Source organism: Pyrus communis, chromosome 17 (genome assembly GCF_963583255.1).
Source record: "Pyrus communis chromosome 17, drPyrComm1.1, whole genome shotgun sequence".
NCBI classification, from domain to species: domain Eukaryota; kingdom Viridiplantae; phylum Streptophyta; class Magnoliopsida; order Rosales; family Rosaceae; genus Pyrus; species Pyrus communis.
In genome coordinates this window covers 2,820,786-2,843,459 of record NC_084819.1, presented here as the reverse complement: position 1 = coordinate 2,843,459, position 22,674 = coordinate 2,820,786, and the positions used below count along the sequence as shown (strand labels likewise).

At 37.2% G+C, this 22,674-nt stretch overlaps 4 protein-coding genes and 1 pseudogene across 6 annotated transcripts; 2 read left to right on the top strand and 3 right to left on the bottom strand.

The window, feature by feature from the left end:
* The first annotated feature begins 744 nt into the window (after positions 1-744).
* LOC137723234 (uncharacterized) lies at positions 745-1,798 on the top strand. The gene is made up of 2 exons (XM_068462393.1): positions 745-1,137; positions 1,238-1,798. The coding sequence occupies exons 1-2, from the start codon at positions 745-747 to the stop codon at positions 1,796-1,798; spliced, it is 954 nt and encodes a 317-aa protein (XP_068318494.1).
* Positions 1,799-3,074: 1,276 nt separating this feature from the next.
* Positions 3,075-3,515, bottom strand: LOC137723233 (calcium-transporting ATPase 1, endoplasmic reticulum-type-like). The gene has a single exon (XM_068462392.1). The coding sequence runs from the start codon at positions 3,513-3,515 to the stop codon at positions 3,075-3,077; it is 441 nt and encodes a 146-aa protein (XP_068318493.1).
* A 132-nt stretch (positions 3,516-3,647) lies between these two features.
* LOC137723146 (uncharacterized) lies at positions 3,648-6,131 on the bottom strand (annotated as a pseudogene).
* Positions 6,132-6,901: 770 nt separating this feature from the next.
* Positions 6,902-14,848, bottom strand: LOC137722821 (plant UBX domain-containing protein 11). 2 transcript variants are annotated; one of them, XM_068461919.1, is made up of 10 exons: positions 14,706-14,848; positions 13,379-13,512; positions 12,557-12,609; positions 12,371-12,452; positions 11,576-11,641; positions 11,425-11,492; positions 9,257-9,508; positions 8,639-9,077; positions 8,007-8,282; positions 6,902-7,410 (listed from the first exon to the last, which is right to left on the bottom strand). In XM_068461919.1, the coding sequence occupies exons 2-10, from the start codon at positions 13,476-13,478 to the stop codon at positions 7,199-7,201; spliced, it is 1,548 nt and encodes a 515-aa protein (XP_068318020.1). In that variant the 5' UTR covers positions 13,479-13,512; positions 14,706-14,848; the 3' UTR covers positions 6,902-7,198. The 2 variants fall into 2 exon arrangements, with proteins under 2 accessions (XP_068318020.1, XP_068318021.1); XM_068461920.1 differs by having other exon boundaries at positions 8,022-8,282.
* A 2,718-nt stretch (positions 14,849-17,566) lies between these two features.
* Positions 17,567-22,257, top strand: LOC137722645 (PTI1-like tyrosine-protein kinase 3). Of its 2 annotated transcripts, none has more exons than XM_068461695.1 (8): positions 17,567-17,875; positions 18,850-19,027; positions 19,369-19,622; positions 19,971-20,097; positions 20,205-20,478; positions 21,168-21,300; positions 21,407-21,490; positions 21,761-22,257. In XM_068461695.1, exons 2-8 carry the CDS (start codon positions 18,934-18,936, stop codon positions 21,878-21,880), a joined length of 1,086 nt encoding a protein of 361 aa, XP_068317796.1. In that variant the 5' UTR covers positions 17,567-17,875; positions 18,850-18,933; the 3' UTR covers positions 21,881-22,257. The 2 variants fall into 2 exon arrangements, with proteins under 2 accessions (XP_068317796.1, XP_068317797.1); XM_068461696.1 differs by lacking the exon at positions 17,567-17,875 and adding an exon at positions 17,947-18,245.
* The last annotated feature ends 417 nt before the right edge of the window (positions 22,258-22,674 follow it).

The window sequence follows — 22,674 nt, the reverse complement described above, 5'->3', positions numbered from 1 at the left end:
TTTTTATATTTTATGGAATGCCCTGGTTTTCAGATTTTCTTATTAGATTTAGTTTCCTGAATTGAGTATTTACATCATGATGTTGCCTTCTGGAGTGTTATAATTTACTTACTCAGTATAATAATCATCCAGTAAACTGGATTTACCATCAAATTGTTTCAGTTATGAGTTCCAAAGTTAGTTCATAGTTTTTCTAGGGGAACAAATCATTTGTAATGGGATAGTCGTGTGATGGTGGAGATACAAGTGTCACGGAAGGAAAGCAAACGATTGTAACCTAAATGCATTGTCACAGACCTACATTGCCATCTTTAAAAAGTAAAACCATGTGCATATTTAAACAAGCTGGTAATTTCATGAACATGCCTGGGTGCGCTGGCTCCAAAATATGTCTTCAACATGTTGCTGCCAAACCGTGTCTTCAGTGCACATTGCAGAACGATTTCAATGTGCTGAATCATCATGAATGGCAAGAATGCTTTGATGCTTCATTCCAGGCACATAATGTTGTACTTGATTGCATGCCCGAGCACATTTATCCGTTGTCTGTTGGTATATTGCTGTTGTTTTCTTGTTAATAGAATAAAATGATCCAAACAATTGTATGACTCAAATCCATCCCTCTTTTTCAGGTAGTTGGCAAAAAGTATATTGCTTAGTGAATGTTAATACTCTGATTCTTGATATGCATGGGTTTACGAATGACTTAAAATTTCAATTAATATTTGTTTAATGTTAGGAGCAATGGAAGGATCCGATAGAAAACCAGTATGCAAACAAAAACCAAGGAGAAAGAAAGAGAACCAAGAAATTGAAAATGAAGGAGATGAAAATAATTACTTTAGATGGAATGTAGATATGGAACGTGCTTTGGCTGACATACTTCGTGAAGAACGAAGATTGGGTAACAAAGGAGATGGTGGTTGGAAGACAGCTGCTTATAATTCTGCTGCATCTATATTATCTGCTCAATTTGATATTCATGTAACTGCTGATAACATTCGAAATCGTGTGAAGTCTTGGAAAAAGTTCTATGCAATTGTGAGTGATATACTAAGTCAAAGTGGATTTAGTTGGGATGCAACCAAGAAGATGATAAGTGTAGATGAAGATCATGTCTGGCAAGAGTACGTGAAGGTATGACAAATTCATTATTTTTCTTTTGTGTGTGTGATATTATTTTAACTCTTCTTATACTTACGGTTTGCTTTTTTGATTTTTATGTTTTGATTGGTAGTCACATAGTGGCGCTAAAAGTTTTCGTTGGAAGGTCATTCCAAATTGGGATGATATAGTGGATTTGTGTGGCAAAGATAGAGCCACGGGTGAGGGTGCTGAAACAGGTGTGGAAGCTGTTGAGATTATGACTCCTCCGCATAATGAAACTAATCATATTGATTTGGATGGTGATACGCAAGGTTTAGAAGATATTGAAATTATTAATGATATATCACCTACTTCAGCCAATGTTCAGAAGACTCAAAGTAAGAGAAAACCAACAAATTTTGTTGATGTGCCTCATACAAAGAAAAAACCAACCACCCCTAAAGATATGATTGCAGATTCACTTGCCAAGATGGCTTCATCCTTTCAAGAATATATTTGTGCAGACACAAAGAAGCTTGATCCAACAGAGGTATATGATGAAGTAAATGCAATACCAGATCTCAGTGAAGAAGAACAAATCAAAGCATGTGCTTGGTTGATCGAAAATGACAAGCAATTTCTCATGTTGAAGACACTCCCAGTCGAGAAGAAAAAGAATATGGTATTATTGTTTACTTCACGAGGCGCATAGGATTATTTTCATTATATTTCCCATTTTAGTTTTCCAGTAAGATTTTAGTTAGAATAAAAGCCTTGATGAGATTACGTTGGTTGGTCTCATTTCGGCTTCTGCACAATTAGGTGCGTCTAAGTATGCTAATTGGGTTTGAGACATTAACCTTGATGATTTTTTCAGGGAGTGAGGGAAAGAAACGTATTTTCTCATAGCTCAATGATTTTTGTTTCATGACATTAACCTTGATGATTTATAACCAGTTTAACATTTTTATTCAAATTTGTATTCCTCTATTTAATACAAATTCTAGAGAATATCCAAACAATGAAATTTGGAATTCCCTTCATTTTGTAATTTCTATGTATCCAACATCCAAACGATGAAATTTCAATTAACGGGAATTTAATTACTGTCAATTGTAATTCCCATCATTTAAAATTCTGTGATAATTTAGAAATTCTCCATCCAAACACAGTGTAAGAGTAAGTGCCATGTTGTTTGCAGTTGAATATATTATGGTGTTGAATGACGGAATTTTACTTTTTAGAATTTGTGGATGTTATTGTTTGGTTAATTTAAAAAAACAATGGAATTGAATAAGGAATTTGTAATTTTCAAACTCTAATTGAGGGGAATTAGAGGTTCCAAATTTGAAGTTTATTTTCACGTGGAAATTCTAAATTTGTATGTTTATGAATCCAAATAAGGGAATTGATGCATGTCAATTTATAAATTCTGATTTTTATCCAAATTCCAAATTTATTTTCCTTGTCCAAACGAAGTGTTAGTCGGACAATCACACGTACTTAAAAGCCGCTAATAGCAAGGGAATACTTACTAGAGGTTTTTTATTCCTCTGTTTTGAATCCTAGACTGAATTACAGCTTATACTAGTTGTTAAACTGTCACAACAGATTAAAAAACAGAACGGCTTAGTGTCAGGAGAATGATTGCGGGTGCTTTGTCCAGGGTATCTGAGGAAGTTGGTGGAAGCTTTAGGGATTCTGCCAATGCATTTGACCCTCGTAAAGTTGCTGCTGAAGTGGAATCTGTGCTCTTTGATAACTGGGGTTTTCGCCATATGTCGAATTATGATAAGTATGAAGCTATAATACACTTCCTGATCCTGGATGAAATCAAAGAGTTTCGCAGACAAGTTCTTGTTGGAGAGATTCCGCCGGAGATGCTGCTCAACAAGGCCTAAAAAAATGGACATGGTTCTCAATTCTAGATATGCCCATTGCAATCCCAATATCAGCAAGTTTCAAAACAGGCGCATCATTCAGTGGTTTCAAAGCACTAGTTGACATCTCATGAAGAGCTTGCATGATATAGTTCCTTGAGCTATCATCCAGTGTACAACAGTGCCATCAAGCAACTGAACCTTGGTGCTTTTCTCAAGCAAATTCTCTACAGCACCCTTCACTAGCAATGACTTCTTCCCTGAAACAGAGTTGACAATTACACCCATGGATTTCTTATCACGATCAAACTCAAGGGTTGCACTTCGGCGTTCAAATTCATTCCACTTCTGGCAACAACTAAGCAAATCCCTTTCATTTGATGATTCCGCACCCTTGGATTCTTCGGGAAGGGCCATCTTCTCAACTAAAAACTTTGGAGCTGCCTCCGTAGGCATTCCATGGGCAACATACTTCTGTTTTTCCTGTGTAATGCTAGCATTATTGCAGACAGCAGCTACCTTTGCAATCATTTGAAGATTAGCATCCATTCGACCAGTTGGCCAGTCATGAATTTCACCATCAAGTGGATTCGATTGTATGTAGTTCCATCCACCCTAAACTTCAGTACTATAATAGGCCTAGGACGCAAAGCTACAAGTTTTGCCACTACCATCTGGTACAAGTTTTGCCACTACCATCTGGTTTGTAGTCATGGTCCCTGTTTTATCATCCCAAGTAAGGAAATATTTGACATGGATGAACCACACTAATACGCAAATTACTCCAGTGATCATCTTAAGTATCTCTCCGAACTCGTTAAACTTCTCCTTAAGTGGGGTATCTTCTTCGCTCTGCGAGGCAACATGGATTTGCATATGCACCTTCCCAATTTCAGTCGACATTCCTGTCTCTGCAACCAAGCATAGGCAATTCCCATTCACAACAATCGGCCCAGTGAAAACCATACTTTTCTTCCCCTGAATCTGTGTCCTCAGAGATTGGCTTGTTAGTCTTATTCACTGCCTCACTCTCCCCGGTCAATGAACCTTGCTCCACCCTCAAAGTTGAGCAAATGAATTCCACAACACGCATATCAGCGGCCCCCTTATCCCCAACCTTAGGCTTCACAATGTCACCAGGAACAAGCTCCTTGGTCTCCCCTAGCATTCCCTGTTCAGCATAAGCTCCAATCGACACATTTGCTACCTGAATATCATAGGTTGAGCACTGCCATTCCCATTCCCTGAAAGTTATCTCTTTCAAGTTTCTAATTATGGCTTCTAACATCTTTGCAGCCATGTAATTCTTGAGAGATACAATATCAATGTCCTGATTGCAGTCTTTGTTGCCCAAATATGCAGCAACTTCTGCAGCAGCCATTGCATCACTGGCAGATTTTATAACTACTTCAGCAGCTGATGCTGAGTCTACAAACTGCATATGTCCTCTTTCACCCCCACTACTTGTCATGCACAAAGAACTAGTGTTTGGTTCATTAGTCTCAACAGGTTGAGGCTGCACACTGTGCACAGGCTTGCTGGTAGTACTAACAAAATTGCGCGGTCCTTGTGTAAGCTCTTCTGGACGCTTGAGCAGCTCCTGTTCAGATTCCAATGTATCCCACTCAACCTGGTATTCCTTGGCTATCTCCTTCAGGAGTTCCAACTTTACTTCACCCATAGGAGTTCTAACAGAGAGTTTGTCAATCAACATGCGATTCACACCACAGCTGGGACGTACATCAACATCCGCAGACACAAAATCTTTACTGTCCTTTTTTTCAAAAACATCCCTTAGTGCGATCAGTTCAGAAATCTCAGAACACCTGGGAGAGGCCAAGATTAAACTAACAATTCCTTCTTTTGAGATAAGGCGGACACTCCCTTTGCTTTGTGATGATGGAAGGTCTAGATTCTACCAATTCACTCGATGAACTCATTGGCAGCCAAAATGTTCTGTTCTCTGATCAAATGTTCAACTCGGATTCGAGCAGTGTCATCTTGACCAGATTGAAGGAGCAAGGCAACGTCATGCCTCATTTGCTTCACCACCGCCCTCCTCTTGTTCCGCAGCAGCTTTATTCGAGCCACCGCCATCTTCAATTGCATTTTGTTGAATTTGGAGCCTCCACCCTTATCCCAAATGCCATTGCAGTAGCACATGGCACCAATTGGCGTGGAGGAACCAATTATACTGCCCCCAAATGCTGGCTGTGATGCTTGAGTTGTACTTTCAAAAGGACTTGTTTGAGCAAGATTGAACCCAAATGCTCCGAACATAGGCTTCTGACCAAAACCTGATGGACAAGCAAAAGCTCAACCTAATGCAATTGTACTTCCATATTCAAAACCAAGGTATTTAAATCAAAATAACGGAGCTGTATGGCAAGACAGTCAAGATGGAGAACTCCAATAATGTGAACGAGTGGCTGAATGAACATATTGTCTTCATTCTGTCTCTTAGACATTTCATCAAACAGTTGCAATGCAAAGAAATTCTTCTTCACAAATTTACCCACAAGACACCAATCAACCCATCCCAATTTATCTTTCAGTGATGCACTATAGTTATCAGTCAAAAGAGTAGGGAATTTAGCCTCCGAATTTGCTGAAATGAAACTCGAATTAAGAACTACCTCAGGTTCAGTTTTCGTGGTATCGGGGAACGAGTGCGTACGGAGTAGCGGCAGAGCAGTGGTCATCGTCGAAGCACGAATCGCTCTCTTCGATTCCGGAAGAGAAACTGTGGCCGAGCGGAATCGTTCGACTGTGGCTTGACGGACGAAGTTGCCAGTGCTCGCAACAACGGTGAAGATGAGAGCAGCGGTGGTACTTGGATTGCCGTTCTTGAATAAGTTGCGATTGGGCTCCGAGGTAGCTGGATACGATAAATCGCAGGAGAAACATGATGATCGGTGGCAAGAGGGGCATAGAGCCTTCCCCGGCGCTTCGAGAGTGCAGCTCTCTTCGAAATTTGTCGAAATAGGGAGGAAGCTTGGTTGCGAAGGCCTTTTCGATAGAAGCGTAATACCGAGTAGACGATTCGGATCGAAGTTTGATAATCCACAACTAATCCCTATTTTTTGAAGGAAAAAAAAATTGAATTTCCCTTCCCTCTGTGTGTGTATATGTGTTGTTTTGATTCGATTGATACACATTTGTAGCACGGATGCATAACATATTACGCTATTACTCAACAGTTGAATCCTTTGTTAGGTAAACAAATCTTCATTCTTAATATATTTGGGTGATAAATTAGGTTCCAGAGAACTTTGATTAAGTCATTTAGTACTACGATCTGATGATATTCATTTTCACTTAAAAGTGAGGTTTAAGTTCAAATTTCGTGGATGATAAACTCAATACCAAATTAGATTGTTCATGATGTGACTTAACCGAACCCCTTCTAATTAAATATTGATGTAATAAGAAAAAAAGAATTGCGTGAAACGAGGAGGGGGAACGAAGGTCTGCATGCGGGTTTGATTGTTCATGGAATGGAAGACGATGATAGTAAATTACTTGGTGTGTTGAGAAATTCTTTTAGGAATTCATGAGTCACGCAAAACTGCCCTTTGTATTGAGGTTGGGTGTTCCGACGCGCAAATTAAAGCACGAGGGACCATTGAGCCTCAAAATTTTTGAAAATGATTAGAGAGATTTATACACATGAAACTCCCAACTGCCGAAACCAACCATGGAGTCTCGGTCATTACAACAAGGCGTAGTTTTAGCTACGCCCCCTCAAACTTGATTTTAAATCTCATTTTGCTCCATGTAACTCAAAAATCACTATTTTACCCCCCTGAAACTCATAGTTCGCTCCACTTTGCCCTTGAAACTCATAGTGGAGCTAACTATGAGTTTCATGGAGTTAAGTGACGACTTTTGAGTTGCAGGAGGCAAAATGAAGTTGAAATAGAGTTCCAGAAGGCATAGCTAAAAATAAGCCTTACAACAACCACCACCAGGCCATCCTACTAAATGGGATCGGCTGTATGAATTCTAAAACACCACTAGGCTCCGTTTTGTGCCAAGTTCCAAATTATTTCACAGGACTTATTATTGTTACAACCCTTCCTATACGGTTAATAACTGAACGTTAACCAAAAATTCAAACAGTGGACTTCTACTTATTATCTACAAAGCAGAAAGCAGAAAGCAGACAGTGAAGCAGCTGTGGCCATGCACAGGGTTGAGTTTAAAATATCTCATTATGGTGTATGAATATATTATTTACCATCATCGTTGCCGCCATACTCGGTAGAATTACCATTCCAGAAGGAATTTCTATCACTGAACCGCTCATCATCTTCGTCGCGTTTCAAAGTGTGAATGTTACTTCCAAAACCGGATGCTGGTGGCTTCCTGCTCTTTTTCTCCTCACTTTTACCACTTGTAGAAGCGTTTTGAGTGACACTATTCCGACGTGTAGGGTTTGGGCCTAATGAGAAAGCAAAACTGTCAGTATAACAGAAAATTCAATTGCCAACCTCTGCAACTTCAATCAAAAAGCTGCTTTGGAAAGAAAGTGCACAACAAAGACTCATGGTAATCTCGCTATGCAAGTAGGCGAGTGCTTACTGTGTTGAATTGACACGATTCGTTTGGGTACCACAAACAAGCAATTGACATCATTTTACTAGCCAGAGTAACTAAACTAAACCCAATGTCCCAACCGAATACGAAAGGAGCCACGTGAACCCGGGTAACTAGCAGTCATGTATAAAATTTCTAAGAGTAGATGTTATATATCTTGGTTCATAAAAGGAGAAGATAGACTATGACCTATTAAAGGATTTTATGCCCTGCTCTACTTTCTATCGTAAATATCAGCTAAATGGAGGAGTCGTCCCCATTCAAGATGCAACTCTTCGACCAAAGCCAAAATTATACAAGATTATTAGAGTTTCTTTTATTTGATTTTTGGGTTCTAAATTTCTGTATGCTCGAAAGTCACTAAATAAAAAAGGTTTCCTAAGCTGAATAAGAGAATGTAAAAGAAACATTATAGCATCACAGCAGAGAGCAGAAACTCACTATATTCCCACGTGCCATTTTCGGATTGCTGTCCCGAACTTGATGAGCTAGCACCACTGCCCAAATAAGAAAGAGGATTAAAGTATGATAAAAGTCTTTTCACATACGAAAAATATCCCCCATTGCTTCCATCTGAGGAACTAACAGTATTTCTCGAGTCTGTTTGGTCAGAGAATGCAGATGTCCCACTCAGATAACTAGTCCCTTTCTGACGTGGAACCACTATCAATGCTTGCCTGTCAAACAGGCCCAAATCTGATAACGATTTGCTTAAATCTGCATAACACAATAAAAAGCTATGGTTTATATTAAGACATAATAATCTAAACAGGCAAAGAAGAAACGAACCACCAAATCATTGGATAATTCTATTTTCACATCACACAAACTTAGTTCGAGAATGCATTTACATTGTGCTCGCAAGTACATGGACAACAGATAGAAATGAACACAAGAAGAAACACCCATAATCTAGCAGGCCAGAGAACAAAGGATGGTATGATAGAAGGCAGTGTTATCTATTTTACAATAACTTCAGGATACAAGGAACACAAGTGACACCAGTCCACATACAAATTTTCAGCAGATAACGCACTTAGAAAGATAGGTAATAACGATCCAGAATTTCTTACCTTGATCACAGAATATCTTGCGAGGATAAGGGATGGCTAGATCATAGTTGCCAATACCACTTCCTTGGTTTTCATCAACATAGTTTTTAACCATTCTCATGGTGCTTGTTATAGAAAACTTCTCTTTCAGGCTAACACCATTGGGCAATCGTATATTCAAGTGAACATCACTTGATCTGCTGACCCTCGTACAATTCTCGAAGGTCTCAACCTTCTTATCATCTTCAACTTCACCCTTATCAACTTGTACAACTTCAGATTTTACATTACTAACTGCTTGTGAACCTTCTCCTGAGACACATGAATGATTAACAGTGGTCTTTTCTGGGCCACTATAACCACCTTCAGCAACAGGATTAACAATATCACCTCCAGACTTGTTCAGGTCTTCCATAGCGACATCATGTACTCCTTGGGCAGATTTGGTGGAAGAGCTGGACTGTTCATCCCCAACACATTCTAACCCATTAGCATCACAAGATATTGAAAATGTCTTGTATCCTAAATCATTATTTTTCTTGTATTTATGTCGAAGAAAAACAGGTCCATGTCCTAGTTAATAAAGTTGGCAAATACTAAATGACTAATGAAGCAGTGAATGCAGGTAACAATATGTACCTCAATTTTACAATCACGACCTTTATTTTTCATCACTGTGTCAGATGCAGCATCTATAGCATCTGGAGAATGAACATTTGTGTCAATTAAGGGAGACTCAACAGCTGTACTTGAGGAACTTCCTTGATCGGAGATAACAGCTTTACTTGAGGAACTTTCTTCACCAGTTGAGACAGCATTAGGAACCCCAGAAATCGATGGTTCGGATTTATTTGAAGCAAGAGCTGCACTCAATACAGTTGCAGTTGTTTCCTACAGTTGAATAACAGATAATACTGGTCATTGTTTCATTTAAATTTAAGGTAAGAAAATGCATGGTCATTGGTCATGTAAGCTCTAAATAACGAGTGAGGCTGTGGAGCATATAGCCAAGGTCAAGAGTACCTGCAGAGTTTTGTCACAAATCAAATGGACATCCCTACTGCTTCTCAGCTAATGTGCATTCATCAAACATTAACAATGATTTCAAAGAGGAGATAATGTTGATGTTGCAAACGCTTACATGATAAAGTAGCTAATAGGTCAGCACAAATCCGGTAGGTTCAGGTTCAAGCCCTAACAGGCCGTAGAATCGATTTGATCCGGAACTTTTTCAGAGAACCTAAAACCGAATAAAAAGCTGGAACAAATGACCCTACATACCCATTTGATTTCGAGTTCAGACAGGTTGTCTAGTATTGGGCTCAAAAAATGACAAGTATTTTGTGTTCAAAAACAATAATTTGAGATCACAAAGGCATAAGCCTATGTGATAAATACACCTCACTTAGCTAGGCCAAAGCAACATGCACCAGCTCATAATCCACAAGGTGACAGTTGGATGGAGAAATGGAAATATAGGAGTTAAATGCAGGTGTAACCCCTTCTGGTGAAAATTGTCATATGTTGATATGCGGTGTGCACCCCAGACAGTCCAGGCAAGGAGGTTGTTATGAGAGATAACATGAGAATCCACCACCGGAGTAATGGGGCAGGCTCTTGGGTTTATCCCCAATTATTCCACATTCTAAGGATTTGCTTCGCCACACCCAAATCCTATATTGAGAACTACCTTGACATCTCTTTCTTAATGGCACACAACATGCATTTGCACTGCAACATGCACATGCCAAAGCAAGCTTTCAGATTTATCCATCAAGAAATGCATCTAAATATGCGAAATTATGTTTTTGCTACCTTTGCTTCACTATGAGCAATAAATGTGCAACCTGCAATCTTCTTCCAAGGACTCAAGAACAACCCTTAGTGCATCAACCCAGCTATATCCAGGACACTTTTTCTGACCCTTTGCTCTCACCACTTCCCCACTCTTGAAACATCACCCCATGATATAGTTTCCATACTATTTAGGTTCAATCTCAAAAGAAGCTATCAGTAGTCAGAACATTGTCGGGAGTCCAATGGATACTATGCACTGGTTGTGTGTCTCTGGGATTGGAGCTATTGTTATAAAAAGACTCGAACACTAGAGTCAATATATACAATGCGGATGTAGCTTAAAATCAAAACTGACAGTTGTCCAGGGGTGAAGCACACAAGCTGGCCATCGCAGGTCTCATGTTCAAGTCTTCAGCATGCAAACTTCATAAAATGTTGACATATAATGGTAACCAGTTGAAGCTGGTTTTTACAGTTCATATAACTTAATGCACAACCTGAGCCAGACTAATCATATTGTTCAAAGAACAGCCTGGTCTAATCCATTCAAAAAGTGAAAACCAGGCCAACCCAGACTGACCTGGGTGAGTCAGGTTACCCCTTTTCCTTGCTATTTTTCTCATACTGGTATTTTTCTCATACCTAGTTTTGTGTCTGCAGGGTGTGGTAAACAAAAGATGAAAGAAGAGAAAAATGGGAAATTTACTTGATATGATTCTAATTGATCTTGACAAGTCTGAGTTGAGAAGCGTAGTACACTGACCCCAATCTTGGTTTTGAAGACAGTCAGAGGGGGATAACTATATGTCATGGCGTACATAAAACACAGAATTGAAACCTAATTTAACCTTTACAATAAATTGTAACAAAAAAAAAAAGGATCAAAGCCATTTGCACAACAAGGTCATTAGACTCATTACAAATGTCATCTTGCCAAGCATTGATGTGTTTTCAAAGTAAATTTGACAGTAAATAGGATGATTTACAATAAGAAAACAACGAAAATATACCTGGATATGGAGACCCAACCATGCCTTCTCTAAACTGGACGCCAGAGCTTCAGCACTGAGAAAACCCTCTAAAAAGACAAACCAAATTATTAAACTATGCTTATGTGTTCCTCTGTATATTATTCTTAAAAATATTCGGAAAAAAGCATACCATTCTGCCAAAGTTGTACACCATTGTATCCGATAGCTGTTATACAAGGTACAGATTTCTGTGGGTCTGTAACATGTTGATGCAAGGATAGACTTTTTTATTTTAAATTAATGTAAAGAGCTTATAATAAGCCGTACACAAAACATGTAATTTAGAAAATTGCAAATGTGCCAATTGGCATGTGCAACATATAAAACAGCTTCACCAGTCACTGAAACTAGCAACAGCGAATAAAAAAGGAAAATAATAAACAAATAACCACAGAATTTAAAACTACCAACTCAAAACTACAACATAGGAAAGCTGCAACTTCAAGTTACAATTAATTCCGACACCTCATGGATTTTCTTCACTCCTCCTTTCTGCAGGAAGGTGAATGTTCTGGATTTATAAAATGAGATAGACAGGTACAAGGGAAAAGCCATTGCAAATAAGAAGGTGGTGGACTCGTTAATAAGGGAGATTAGTACCAGAATAGGGAATATCAGTAGTTCCTAATATCTCTGAACGAGGTGCCGTGAGACTACGGCCCAACTTGGCCACTGCCCAAAGCTTGGGATGTTGGGGGTAAGCATACAGTAGAAACAGCAGTTTCTTGATCATCCTACAAAGAGAAAAGACAGCTACAATCCTAATGAATTACTGCAATGTTTCTTTAAGATTTTGGTCAGCATAACCTGCAAACAATGTATTTCCCCTCTAGTTGATTCAGATTATCATGTGGCAGCATGGCAATAGCTCAGCAGGACAACTTCCAAAGGAATTAGGCACTGTCGTCTTTTTGTAAAAGGATACATATTGCAGAAAAATTAGCAGCATCAGTGCTTTCTTCAGGGATATGCAATAAAATGCAGTACTTTTCTACTGAGTCCGCCACCTGAATCAAAACATTAACATAAGAAAAACATACAAAGCAGGAATATAAAAATTGAACAAATTTATAAGGAAATAGAAAACTAAAAGAAAGGGAACACAACTTACATTTAGATCAGTCCATGTAGAATTTTCCAAACGACTAGACTCGTCATTTTTACCTGAAGATCCACAAAACAAAAACAAATGAATATACATATTAAGCGTCATAACAAAGTCAATAATTACATATATTTGTACAGTATGAAAAACAAAAGGAAAAAGGAAATGTAATATGTGCAAGTTTATTCATTCTTCATAAATTACGTGTGGCCGTCAATTACATTAATATTGTAACTCACGACAAGACAGAAGGTGCATTATAAACGCACAAAATACAGCATAAACAGAATTACTAATACTACGTATAAAAGTGAGAATGTGGGAAGATACTAGGTGAACAAATATCTGTACTACTGCAATGTCAATCTATGGAATACTTTAATCCTTTACTAGTTAAACAGCCTTATTTTAACTTTTAAGAAATAATTTTAAGTTATAAAACTAATTAAAACTATATCATTTTGAGAAATAAGTTTCCTCTCTCTCTTTTTTTTTCTCTCTTTCAACACTCTAGCCCATCCCTTCATACTACTTTTCTGTCTTTCTTTCCTTTGATAGAAAATAGAACAAATTATGAAGTTCAGGAGAAACAGTATGAACACGGCGACCCAAGAGAAGACTTGACTTATGCATTACACAGTTTATTATTACTGCTAATCAGCTAAAAATTCAGCAATATAGTCCCCTTCATCCCGTAGAATAGTGAAAGTCTCTCAGAACCACTAAACTAATGCAAAGAACCACCACCACATTTTCCGCAGGTAAATACAAAAACAAAACAAGACAAAAGAAAAAAAACCAAACCAAATCAAAAGAAGAATCATTCACCTGAAATATACACAACAAAGAGTTTCCTCTGCTTCTTTGCTTCAGTTATTGCTTCAGGTATGGAACCTTTGTATGTAAGAGAGGTGAGAGACTGTTCCATGTCTTCAGAAAAAATTCCAAATTTTCAATAAAACCTGTAGATTACAAAGAATGTTTAATTTTATATGCAACAGAAAACACAAGGTATACAGAAATAAACATCGACAAGGCAACGTATAGATTAGAAAAAGATGGCTGGAGTCAAACATTCAAGAATCACTATTACTGAACGGTACAAGACATGTAGGGGTCCACCCAGAAGTATACTAGAAGGATAAATTAGATCAAAAAAGGAAAAACCTATCACAAAGGCCTCTTGCAAAAATATATTTTCTTAATAAAATAAAATATATAAACAAAAAAACATAAAACAAAGCTCATTGTATCTCAAATTACTGGCTATCAATGATTGATAGTACAAAATAGAAATCTCACACTTTATGGAAGAATTTGAAAGAAATTAAACTCATGCTAACAAATAAACAATAGGATGCTAATGTTTGGATATATAAGTGTCAAAAAGTAATTGTAGTCAAAATATCAACTGTTGAATTCCATACTCCTTCTGCAACCATTTACCATTCTAAAATCAATATTAAACCAACAACGATAACAACAACAACAACAACAACAACAACAAAGCCTTTTTCCACTAAGTGGGGTCGGCTGTATGAATTCTAGAATGCCACTGCGCTAAAATCTTTACTGGCAAGTGTATACTACCAAATAATTGAATGTTCATAACTTCACATGATTCAGTAGAACCAAGGGGTTTAACCCCAATTCATAATGCATCTACCTCGTTGAGTACTTTCCCTCCGATAAACCTCAGTGAACTAAATTATCACATAATTCAGCTAAACATTCAATTACTGCATAATTAGGGTACACACAAACTAACACCTAGACTAAGATCAAATTTCAGTTCATATTTCTTGTCTAATTTTTTTTATATTAATAATCAAAATGATCCAGCTAAACACGTATCAAAGAATCCCAATTTCTACCCAATTAGCCAAATTAATTTCCCACTTCTGATTGCGAAAAATACTCTCAGATTCTACTCAAATTTTCCCGCAAGATCAACAATCAACCAAGTTGCCAAGCGAAATTTACAAAATTAAGGAAAATACAAATTCAAGTGTCCTTTTTTTCAGACAATCAATTGAAATTTCTATGGGATGAAATAAATGTTCAAAAATAAAAGTTAATTCTGCGTTCCTATTCGTTCCTCGCAAATTTTCTCGGAAACCAAACGATGAGATGAGAGATGAGAAGAACTGTGTACCTTCGTGAGAATTCGCTCCGAGAGATACGATTCCGAGTATAACAGGTTAAGCTCTGACTATCGAAACCGCTTTAGATTCGTCTTCCCTTCGCTCTTTGCTTTGCCCTTTTATGGTGACACATATAGGAAGGGGAAGGGCGAAGGGTCCCGCCGATTACTATTAAAAAATTATAATTATAATTTTCTGAAAATAAATGGGAATTTTGTAAAGTTTATTTTTGGAAAATAAAATAATTTATGATTTTAATAAATTATTTCAAATACAAGACAAAATTATAGCATACAATAAGAATAATTAATTTTAACAAACTAAAAATTAATTAAATTTAGAGAATAAAATCAGTGGTGCTTTGCTCCCTCTTTCCTTGTAGTGTATGAAATTTCCTCGTCTTCGTTGGAAAACCTTTTTTTCACTTCTCTAAAATGTTATGAATTAGGGGATATATTTTGAGGCTTCGGAACATAATATCCTCATCATTCTCTTCTTGCATCTCTTGCCTGTTTAATTTCCTTTTTCTCATATTTACTTCATCTCTAGCCTTGTCTTGCTCATAAGAAAATATTTCTTGCTCCATATTCAATGCAGTTAGTAAGCCAACAAGGGCGGAGCCAATATTTTTTCCTTGGGTGGGCTAATTGAAAATAGTACTATAAAATCATATGTTTATTTTTTGCTTGTATAAACTTATATAATAATCAATATAAAAGAACAACAATATAATATAAACTATTCTCAAAATCATAACCCTAACCGATAAATTCATGGACCATATAAATAATTAACCTACTAATTAAATCAAGAATAATATAGAGATTAAGAAAGTACCAAAGGTGACATTTATTGGAAAATCGCAACAGAAATTAAGGAATTGTGGAGACAAAGATTTAATTGTGGATTTAAAGAAATTATTTTTCTTTTCTTGAGTAAGAAGCACAAAGGCTAAATTACATAGGGTAAATGGCCTTTTTCTTTAAAGAATATGATAAAAAAAGGATTGTAGATAGAACTAATTTATAATTTTTAGCATAAAACGTATTATTTATTACCTATCCTCTATAAAATATACATTAAATGATAATCTCTATTGAAATTGAGTAAGCTATAAACATGATATTACAAAAGAATAGTTCTATTTACAAACCCATTTTTACTTCCAACACAGCCTTATTAATTTTCTGTTAATGATCATCTCCAACTCATTCGATTCGAACAACCAAAAATTGAGAGGGATATGTGAGAAGTAAAAATAAGTGCATAGATAGCACTACTCTTACAGAAAACCTCCATGGGCTACAGCCCACCTTAGCCTTGTGGGTGGCTACGCCATTGCAAGCCAATTCGTCATCTAATTTTGAATATTATTATTCAAGGAACTTCCTCTTACCTTCTTTTTTCTTTTCCTTCTTATCATTAAGCCTCGAGGTTTCTTGAGTTTGTGTGACCTCTTGAATTGGGGTCTTTGATGGCGACTCTTCAATAATTTATTCGTGCAGGGTAGTCTCCCTCCAACAAAACTTGTGGATTACTTGGCATAACTTTGTACTTTAGAATATACTTCACAATGTTGTGAAACTCGTGGTTTGAGTGATTTCTTGTGCTCAATATTGAACTATATTTGTGCTTGTAGCTAAAAAAAAAGAGAACAACATAATAAATTACATAATCAAATGATTACTTTTAATTACTTGAATTACATTTTAACATTTATTAATAATAAAATGTTATTATCTCATTGGCTAGATATCAACGCTTCAATGGATTCATTTTGTTTTTCTGAGGGCTTATTGTCAACCTTCCAAATCTTGATGTAGATGTTTTGTACCTACTTGACATAGATTGCCCACTCTAGAACATGCCTTGAATTTGCTCGACAAAATTGTGCGTGAATCTTCTTCCACATAGGTTGCACCCTCACCATTGGCACCACCCCCACGAGTGGCACCTGTAAGTTTAAATATAGTGGAAACAAAAGAACTCAACATATCTAATTAACCACTAATCTTGCGAAGTCAATGGGGCTTGATGTTTCTATTTGCGTGTATTGTGCAAGAGTAGGGACCCTTTATTTATAATGTAAACAACGGTCTTTGATAAAGATATTTCCCATCATGTAATCGTTATCAAAGTCATCAATTTGATAACCCTTATCACTAATATCCAAAGCATCCATATCAGAATGGTTAACACCAATTGCACTAGGACTTCTTTAGATTATATATTAGTCCTTATACATTCCTTAATAACCAACAAGTATTGTCATACATAAACTCTTATGATCTCAATCCCTCTTGCACGTGCTAAACAAGTGTGCAGCTCTCATTAGACTTACAACACCATCACTGCTAACCACTACCATCACTGCTACAACCATCACACTTCGCCATTGCTGCTGACTTCACTACTATGTCATGTTTTGTGACCATATCCTATTATATCACTTCTACATTAAAAATTATTAAACGTTTTTCCACTGTTTTTCATACTCATTACAATTTTAAAAATATCGTTTTATCAAACGTTCAACTGATTTATTTTACACTTAGAAAACAATAAAAGTACAATAATCTCAAATAGGCCCTTAGAGTCCAATTTTCCAATTTTTTTTTTTTTTTAAAAAAAAACTCTTACTTCATATCCTCGATCCTTAGTTGTTGATAAAGATGAAATCGCTTAATCTGGTTACATTCCAACGCAACTTTTGTTCTATTTTGGACTTTATGTCGATTGTAAACAAAATAATAATAATAAAAAAAAGGATGGTTATAGAGAGAGAAAACTAGACAAACTAACTTGTAGAGAGAGAAAGTGGGGGACAAATTTACCAAAAAGAAAGGAAAAAAAAGAAGGAAAATAGGAGGGGAGGATATATCCCTGATCTATCTGTCCATCCGAGCAGTTCGTTGATTTGCCTCGCCAGTCGGCCACTCCGCGTTGCCTCTCTGTCTTTTCTCTCTCTTTTTCTTATTTCTCTGTCTCTCTGTCTCTCTCTAAAACAAACCCATCCTCTCAAGTCTCTCTCTCCCCTCCCAAAAAGCAACAGCCGAAGCCCCCTTTCAAATCCTACCTGTCGCTTTACCTTCACAAACCCTAAAAGAGACAGAAGAGAGAGAGAAGCGCAGAAGAAACTGAGAGAGGCGCAGAGAGAGAGAGAGAGAGAGCAAAGCAAGAGGTAGTCGTTTTCATCCTTATTTATTTTTTAATTTCTCTGGAAGGCATTGTTCTTTTGTTGCATGCAAGTACGGTTTCGATCTCCGTGCTAATTTTTTTGATTTTCCCAATCTAAATTTCATTCCCCAATTTGACCTGTCCCCATTTCCTAAATCCCACATCTAAATTCAATTCCTTTTTGGTAATTGTTCTTGTTTTGAATCGGTTTGTTAATTGTGAGGATCTTTGGCTAATTTGGAGAATTGGGATCGAATCATTTCTGGGTTTCTTGTTTGTATTCTGCAATTGATTGATTTTGGGGTGATTTTAAATTTTGAAATTTGTGTTTATTCTTAACGGACGCTGCTGATTGCGGTCCCCGTGGTTTAGTGGTAAGAATAATGGGTCGCTTTTGTTTTGTTTGATTGATGATCTTTAGGGGAGGTACAATTCCCAATTGTGTTGGTTTGTGTTTAATTAAAATATGAATTGGATTCGATTTCTCGTGATTGTTGATGTTCTTTCAATTCAATTGATTGCGGATATTTTGAATGTTTATGTATTGTTTGATCGTACATTGAGACTAGCTGAACCGGTATTAACACTGCAATTCAATAATTGATAAATTTTGGATAAAAGAAAGAAAATAACTTTTTTGATATTTTGGAAAGTATTAATTGTTCCTTCATAAACTTAAAATTTCCTCATTTTTTAAAACATGAAGAAAAGCAAAAAATTTCGCAACAGCGGTGACAACTTCGTTGGCGCTTGGATTGACTTGTTTAATAGGAGCCATAGTGAAACCCATAAGCAAAAGCCTAAGATGGCTGGAAGTGCTTTATAATCTTTGCTTTAGAGGATGTAATCTCTCCTTTAACACTTTACTATGATGCCGGCACCAGACTGAAATGTTCAATTATCAAAGCTTTTGCTCCTTTTAGATTTTAATTACTATGTAATGATGCTGAATCCACTCATATCATTGTGGCACAACAGGCACATGCTCCTCCCCCAGGTTGGTTTGTACGATTAGAGAATACAAGTGCTGAAGACGATTTGTATTTGCGGAAGAAAGTCAGGATGCGCAGGTGGCTCTGTTGTGCTTGTCACGTCGAAGAGTCTTATCCATCAAACGAAAATGAACGCCTGAAGAGCCCAAATCACTATGGAGATGGTACGTTTCTGACTTTCCTTAAGCAGATTTGCATGTAATTGAGAAAAGGAAATCATTTTTGTAACCTACGGTTTTAGTTCTTGAAGTTTCTAGTGATTTTAGAATTTGAGTTCATGTTAAATACCTGGGATGTCATTTTCTTAATTAACTCTCCGCTTCCACTAGGCAACTGCCATTATGCGACAGTGACAACAAACATTTCTTGAAAACGTTTATATTCCTTTGCCACGTTTACTGTACGACCTTTGCCACATCATGCATTTCTGCCATGATCCGTATCTGTTTTGTTTGTTTGCGTTAACTTTTCACTTACTTTTCTTCATCTATTCATGCATGTTTAGGGAACCAAAAGGGATCTAAGGTGTCAGCTCCTGTAAAATCTGAAGTACAGAAGGCTGCTCCACCTATTGAAGTGCCTCAATTATCTGTGGAGGAGCTGAAAGAGAAGACTGACAATTTTGGATCCAAATCATTGATTGGTGAAGGTTCATATGGGAGAGTATATTATGCAAGCTTGAATGATGGTAAAGCTGTGGCCGTGAAGAAACTTGATGTTGCATCTGAACCTGAGACAAATGTTGAGTTTTTGACCCAGGTCTGTCTGCAACTCTATCATCTAAAACTACATTAATGAAACCCTCTTTGTCAACCAAAATAGGGTGAAAAGACATCTCACAAAACAAAATTTTGCTGTTTTTTTAAACCTCACCTACATGCAAGTTTATCATCTCTAATTTAAAAAAAAAAAATAAATAAAAAATAAAAATAAAAACCTCTCTCCCGTTCTCCTCAATTCTCTCTCTCTCTTCCTCTCTCCTTCAATTTTAACAAACAAAGTAAAAAAATTCACACACTTTGTGTGTGGGCGTATACTAGTTTGAATTATACTTGTTTCACAATTTAGTTATTTGATGTGACTGTACCTTGACATATTTTGCTACAGGTTTCCATGGTTTCAAGACTGAAGCACGAAAATCTTGTTGAGTTGCTTGGTTACTGTGTTGATGGAAATCTGCGCGTTCTGGCTTATGAGTTTGCAACCATGGGATCTCTACACGACATATTACATGGTTTGTAAAACCATCTTGCCTTTTTTGTTTCTAATTCATCTTCACTTGGTTTTTATTTTTCTTGTAGAAACTAGAATATGTTAATTTGAATGTTAGTGCAATTATAGGTAGAAAGGGAGTTCAGGGGGCTCAACCTGGTCCTACACTAGACTGGATGCAGCGGGTAAGAATTGCAGTTGAGGCGGCTAGGGGGTTGGAATACTTACATGAAAAGGTTCAACCTGCTATCATACACAGAGATATAAGATCTAGCAATGTGCTTCTCTTCGAAGATTTCAAAGCCAAGATAGCAGATTTTAATCTGTCGAATCAGGCTCCTGATATGGCTGCTCGTCTTCACTCTACTCGAGTTTTGGGAACATTTGGTTATCATGCCCCAGAGTATGGCTCTGGAACTTTCTACATTTATATGGTTATTTTCATATAACTTATGGTCCCTTGTTTTTTTTTTCCTCTTGTTGGGTTTGTTGTTTCAGTCTTTGGTTTCAAGTTTTCACTGCAAGCTGTTTTGAGTGCATTTTATTTGGTCGACTGCTACTTCACTTTTTTTTTCCGAAAGCACTCCTTCCTCTTATTATGATTTTATCAGTTTCTTTTTTTGTTGAGGAGAAATAAATTTTAATTAAAGAAAAGGAAAGTGCTATATATGGACAAGCAGTCCACAGCTACAGAGATTAAATTAGAACTATTCAGATAACATTTGTCGCCAGAATAAGTGGCAATTGGGATTGTATTCGACTGGATCTCAAATGCATATGATGATAGTTGCTCTCAATGGATCACGTTATTATTGAGGAGTAGTTTAAGTAGTTGAATATCTGATATTTAGTATATCGGAGGCATCAAGTTGCTTCAATCGTATCTTGCATTTATGATGTCAACTAGTCCGATCGCTGTACATACTTTTAGAGAAGAATTGTGAAGCTCTTTTTTTCTTCCAGAAGCACCTTTCTTAATGTATCCTATTCCAAATCATCCTTGTATCATTTACTTCAGTTTTCTTCTGTCTTTGAGGAGTGTAATTAGTTTATAGATCAAAATTAATTTGAATTTGCAAAACTATTCTGCAGGTATGCAATGACAGGTCAATTGACGCAAAAGAGTGATGTCTACAGCTTTGGAGTGGTTCTACTAGAACTTCTGACCGGGAGGAAACCTGTTGATCATACAATGCCTCGTGGACAGCAGAGTCTTGTTACTTGGGTGAGTCTATGTACTTACTTTTCTTCCTTACTTTTCTTCGAACAACTGCTCTACCAATTCTCTGTTGGACTTAATTTTACCTGACATTTACCATGCTTTTCTATAGGCTACTCCAAGGTTGAGTGAAGACAAAGTTAAACAATGTGTTGATCCAAAGCTAAAGGATTATCCTGCTAAGGGGGTCGCAAAGGTCACTCTCTCTCTCTCTCTCTCTCTGTCTGAGTGTCTGAGAGTCTGAGCAGACACTCTCTGTATCCTTCATTCCTTCTCTACGCACACATCCCCACAACCATATACACCTACACACAAACTGTCTCTTTATCTCACTCTGAACACACACGTTCCCACAATCATATGCACACTCCACCTGCCTGCCCCAACGCATTTGTGCACGTTTAATCCATTAGTGGTGTACTCACTTTTTTTGGGCTTTTTATTTGTTGTTGTTTTGTTGATGCAGCTGGCAGCTGTTGCAGCACTGTGCGTGCAATATGAATCTGAATTCCGGCCAAATATGAGCATTGTTGTGAAGGCTCTTCAACCGCTTCTGAAGCCACCACCACCGGCTCCGGAGTCTTGAAGGCAAGGGCCTCAGTCGTTCCTTCTGCTGGAATTTCTGCATCCTTGAAACACTCTGCTTTCAACTGCCTCCCGCTGATTTCATCGTAAACATTATATATAGTTTCATTTTTTTACCTTTCATATATGAGATTGGGTGTGTAGGATTGGTTTGGCCAGTTTCATGTCATTGCTGAGTGCTGCATGTCTAATATTTTTTTCGCCATGAATTGACTTGGGGGTTGGATTGTGAGGTGGATATATTTTTCACTGAATGTTTGCTTTCTTCGACTTCTGTACTCTTAATGAGCTATCACAGCGTATGTTTTGCAACGGAAAATGTAATATAGGGTGAATATGATTGTGCTTGGTCTCGACCTAGCCGGACGTTTTAGGTTACTTTTCTTTGCCACCCGCGGCACAAAAAATAAATGCCATTCAAAAGTACCCGAAGTGTGAATTACTTTCAAGCAAGCGTTTCTTCTCCGGCGATCGGTCCCGGCAGCGAGGGGAAGTGTTTCAACGCTTCACTCCTTACAGCTTGAGGATGTTAATCCTGTGAAAGCTTGAGGATCTGTATTCAGTTGGAATTCCAATGCAATATGATCTTTGTCTAATTCAATACGGTTTGTCTAATTCATATGATTCGCTTGAGATGGTTAGAAACACCTTCCCAAATCATTATCGAAACCATAGATTTTCGAATTATATTGATAGTTTTCTCTTTCTTATCAAAGGTTGGAGATCCTTTGTTGCTCACTCACATACCTCTGTGAACTTGCATTATTGAAATTATATAATTTCTTATAACGGAAG

Bases quoted from the DNA above. Each gene is read 5' to 3' on its own strand.
- LOC137722645 (XM_068461695.1), top strand. From the start codon at position 18,934: ATGCGCAGGTGGCTCTGTTGTGCTTGTCACGTCGAAGAGTCTTATCCA. The intron at 19,623-19,970 runs GTCTGTCTGCAA...ATTTTGCTACAG, and splicing joins ATGTTGAGTTTTTGACCCAG to GTTTCCATGGTTTCAAGACT. The intron at 21,301-21,406 runs GTGAGTCTATGT...GCTTTTCTATAG, and splicing joins AGCAGAGTCTTGTTACTTGG to GCTACTCCAAGGTTGAGTGA.
- LOC137722821 (XM_068461919.1), bottom strand. From the start codon at position 13,478: ATGGAACAGTCTCTCACCTCTCTTACATACAAAGGTTCCATACCTGAA. The intron at 11,642-12,370 runs GTATCCTTTTAC...AACATGTTACAG, and splicing joins TGCTAATTTTTCTGCAATAT to ACCCACAGAAATCTGTACCT. The intron at 11,493-11,575 runs GTATGCTTTTTT...TTGTCTTTTTAG, and splicing joins TGTACAACTTTGGCAGAATG to AGGGTTTTCTCAGTGCTGAA.
- LOC137723233 (XM_068462392.1), bottom strand. From the start codon at position 3,515: ATGGATGCTAATCTTCAAATGATTGCAAAGGTAGCTGCTGTCTGCAAT.
- LOC137723234 (XM_068462393.1), top strand. From the start codon at position 745: ATGGAAGGATCCGATAGAAAACCAGTATGCAAACAAAAACCAAGGAGA. The intron at 1,138-1,237 runs GTATGACAAATT...TTTGATTGGTAG, and splicing joins TCTGGCAAGAGTACGTGAAG to TCACATAGTGGCGCTAAAAG.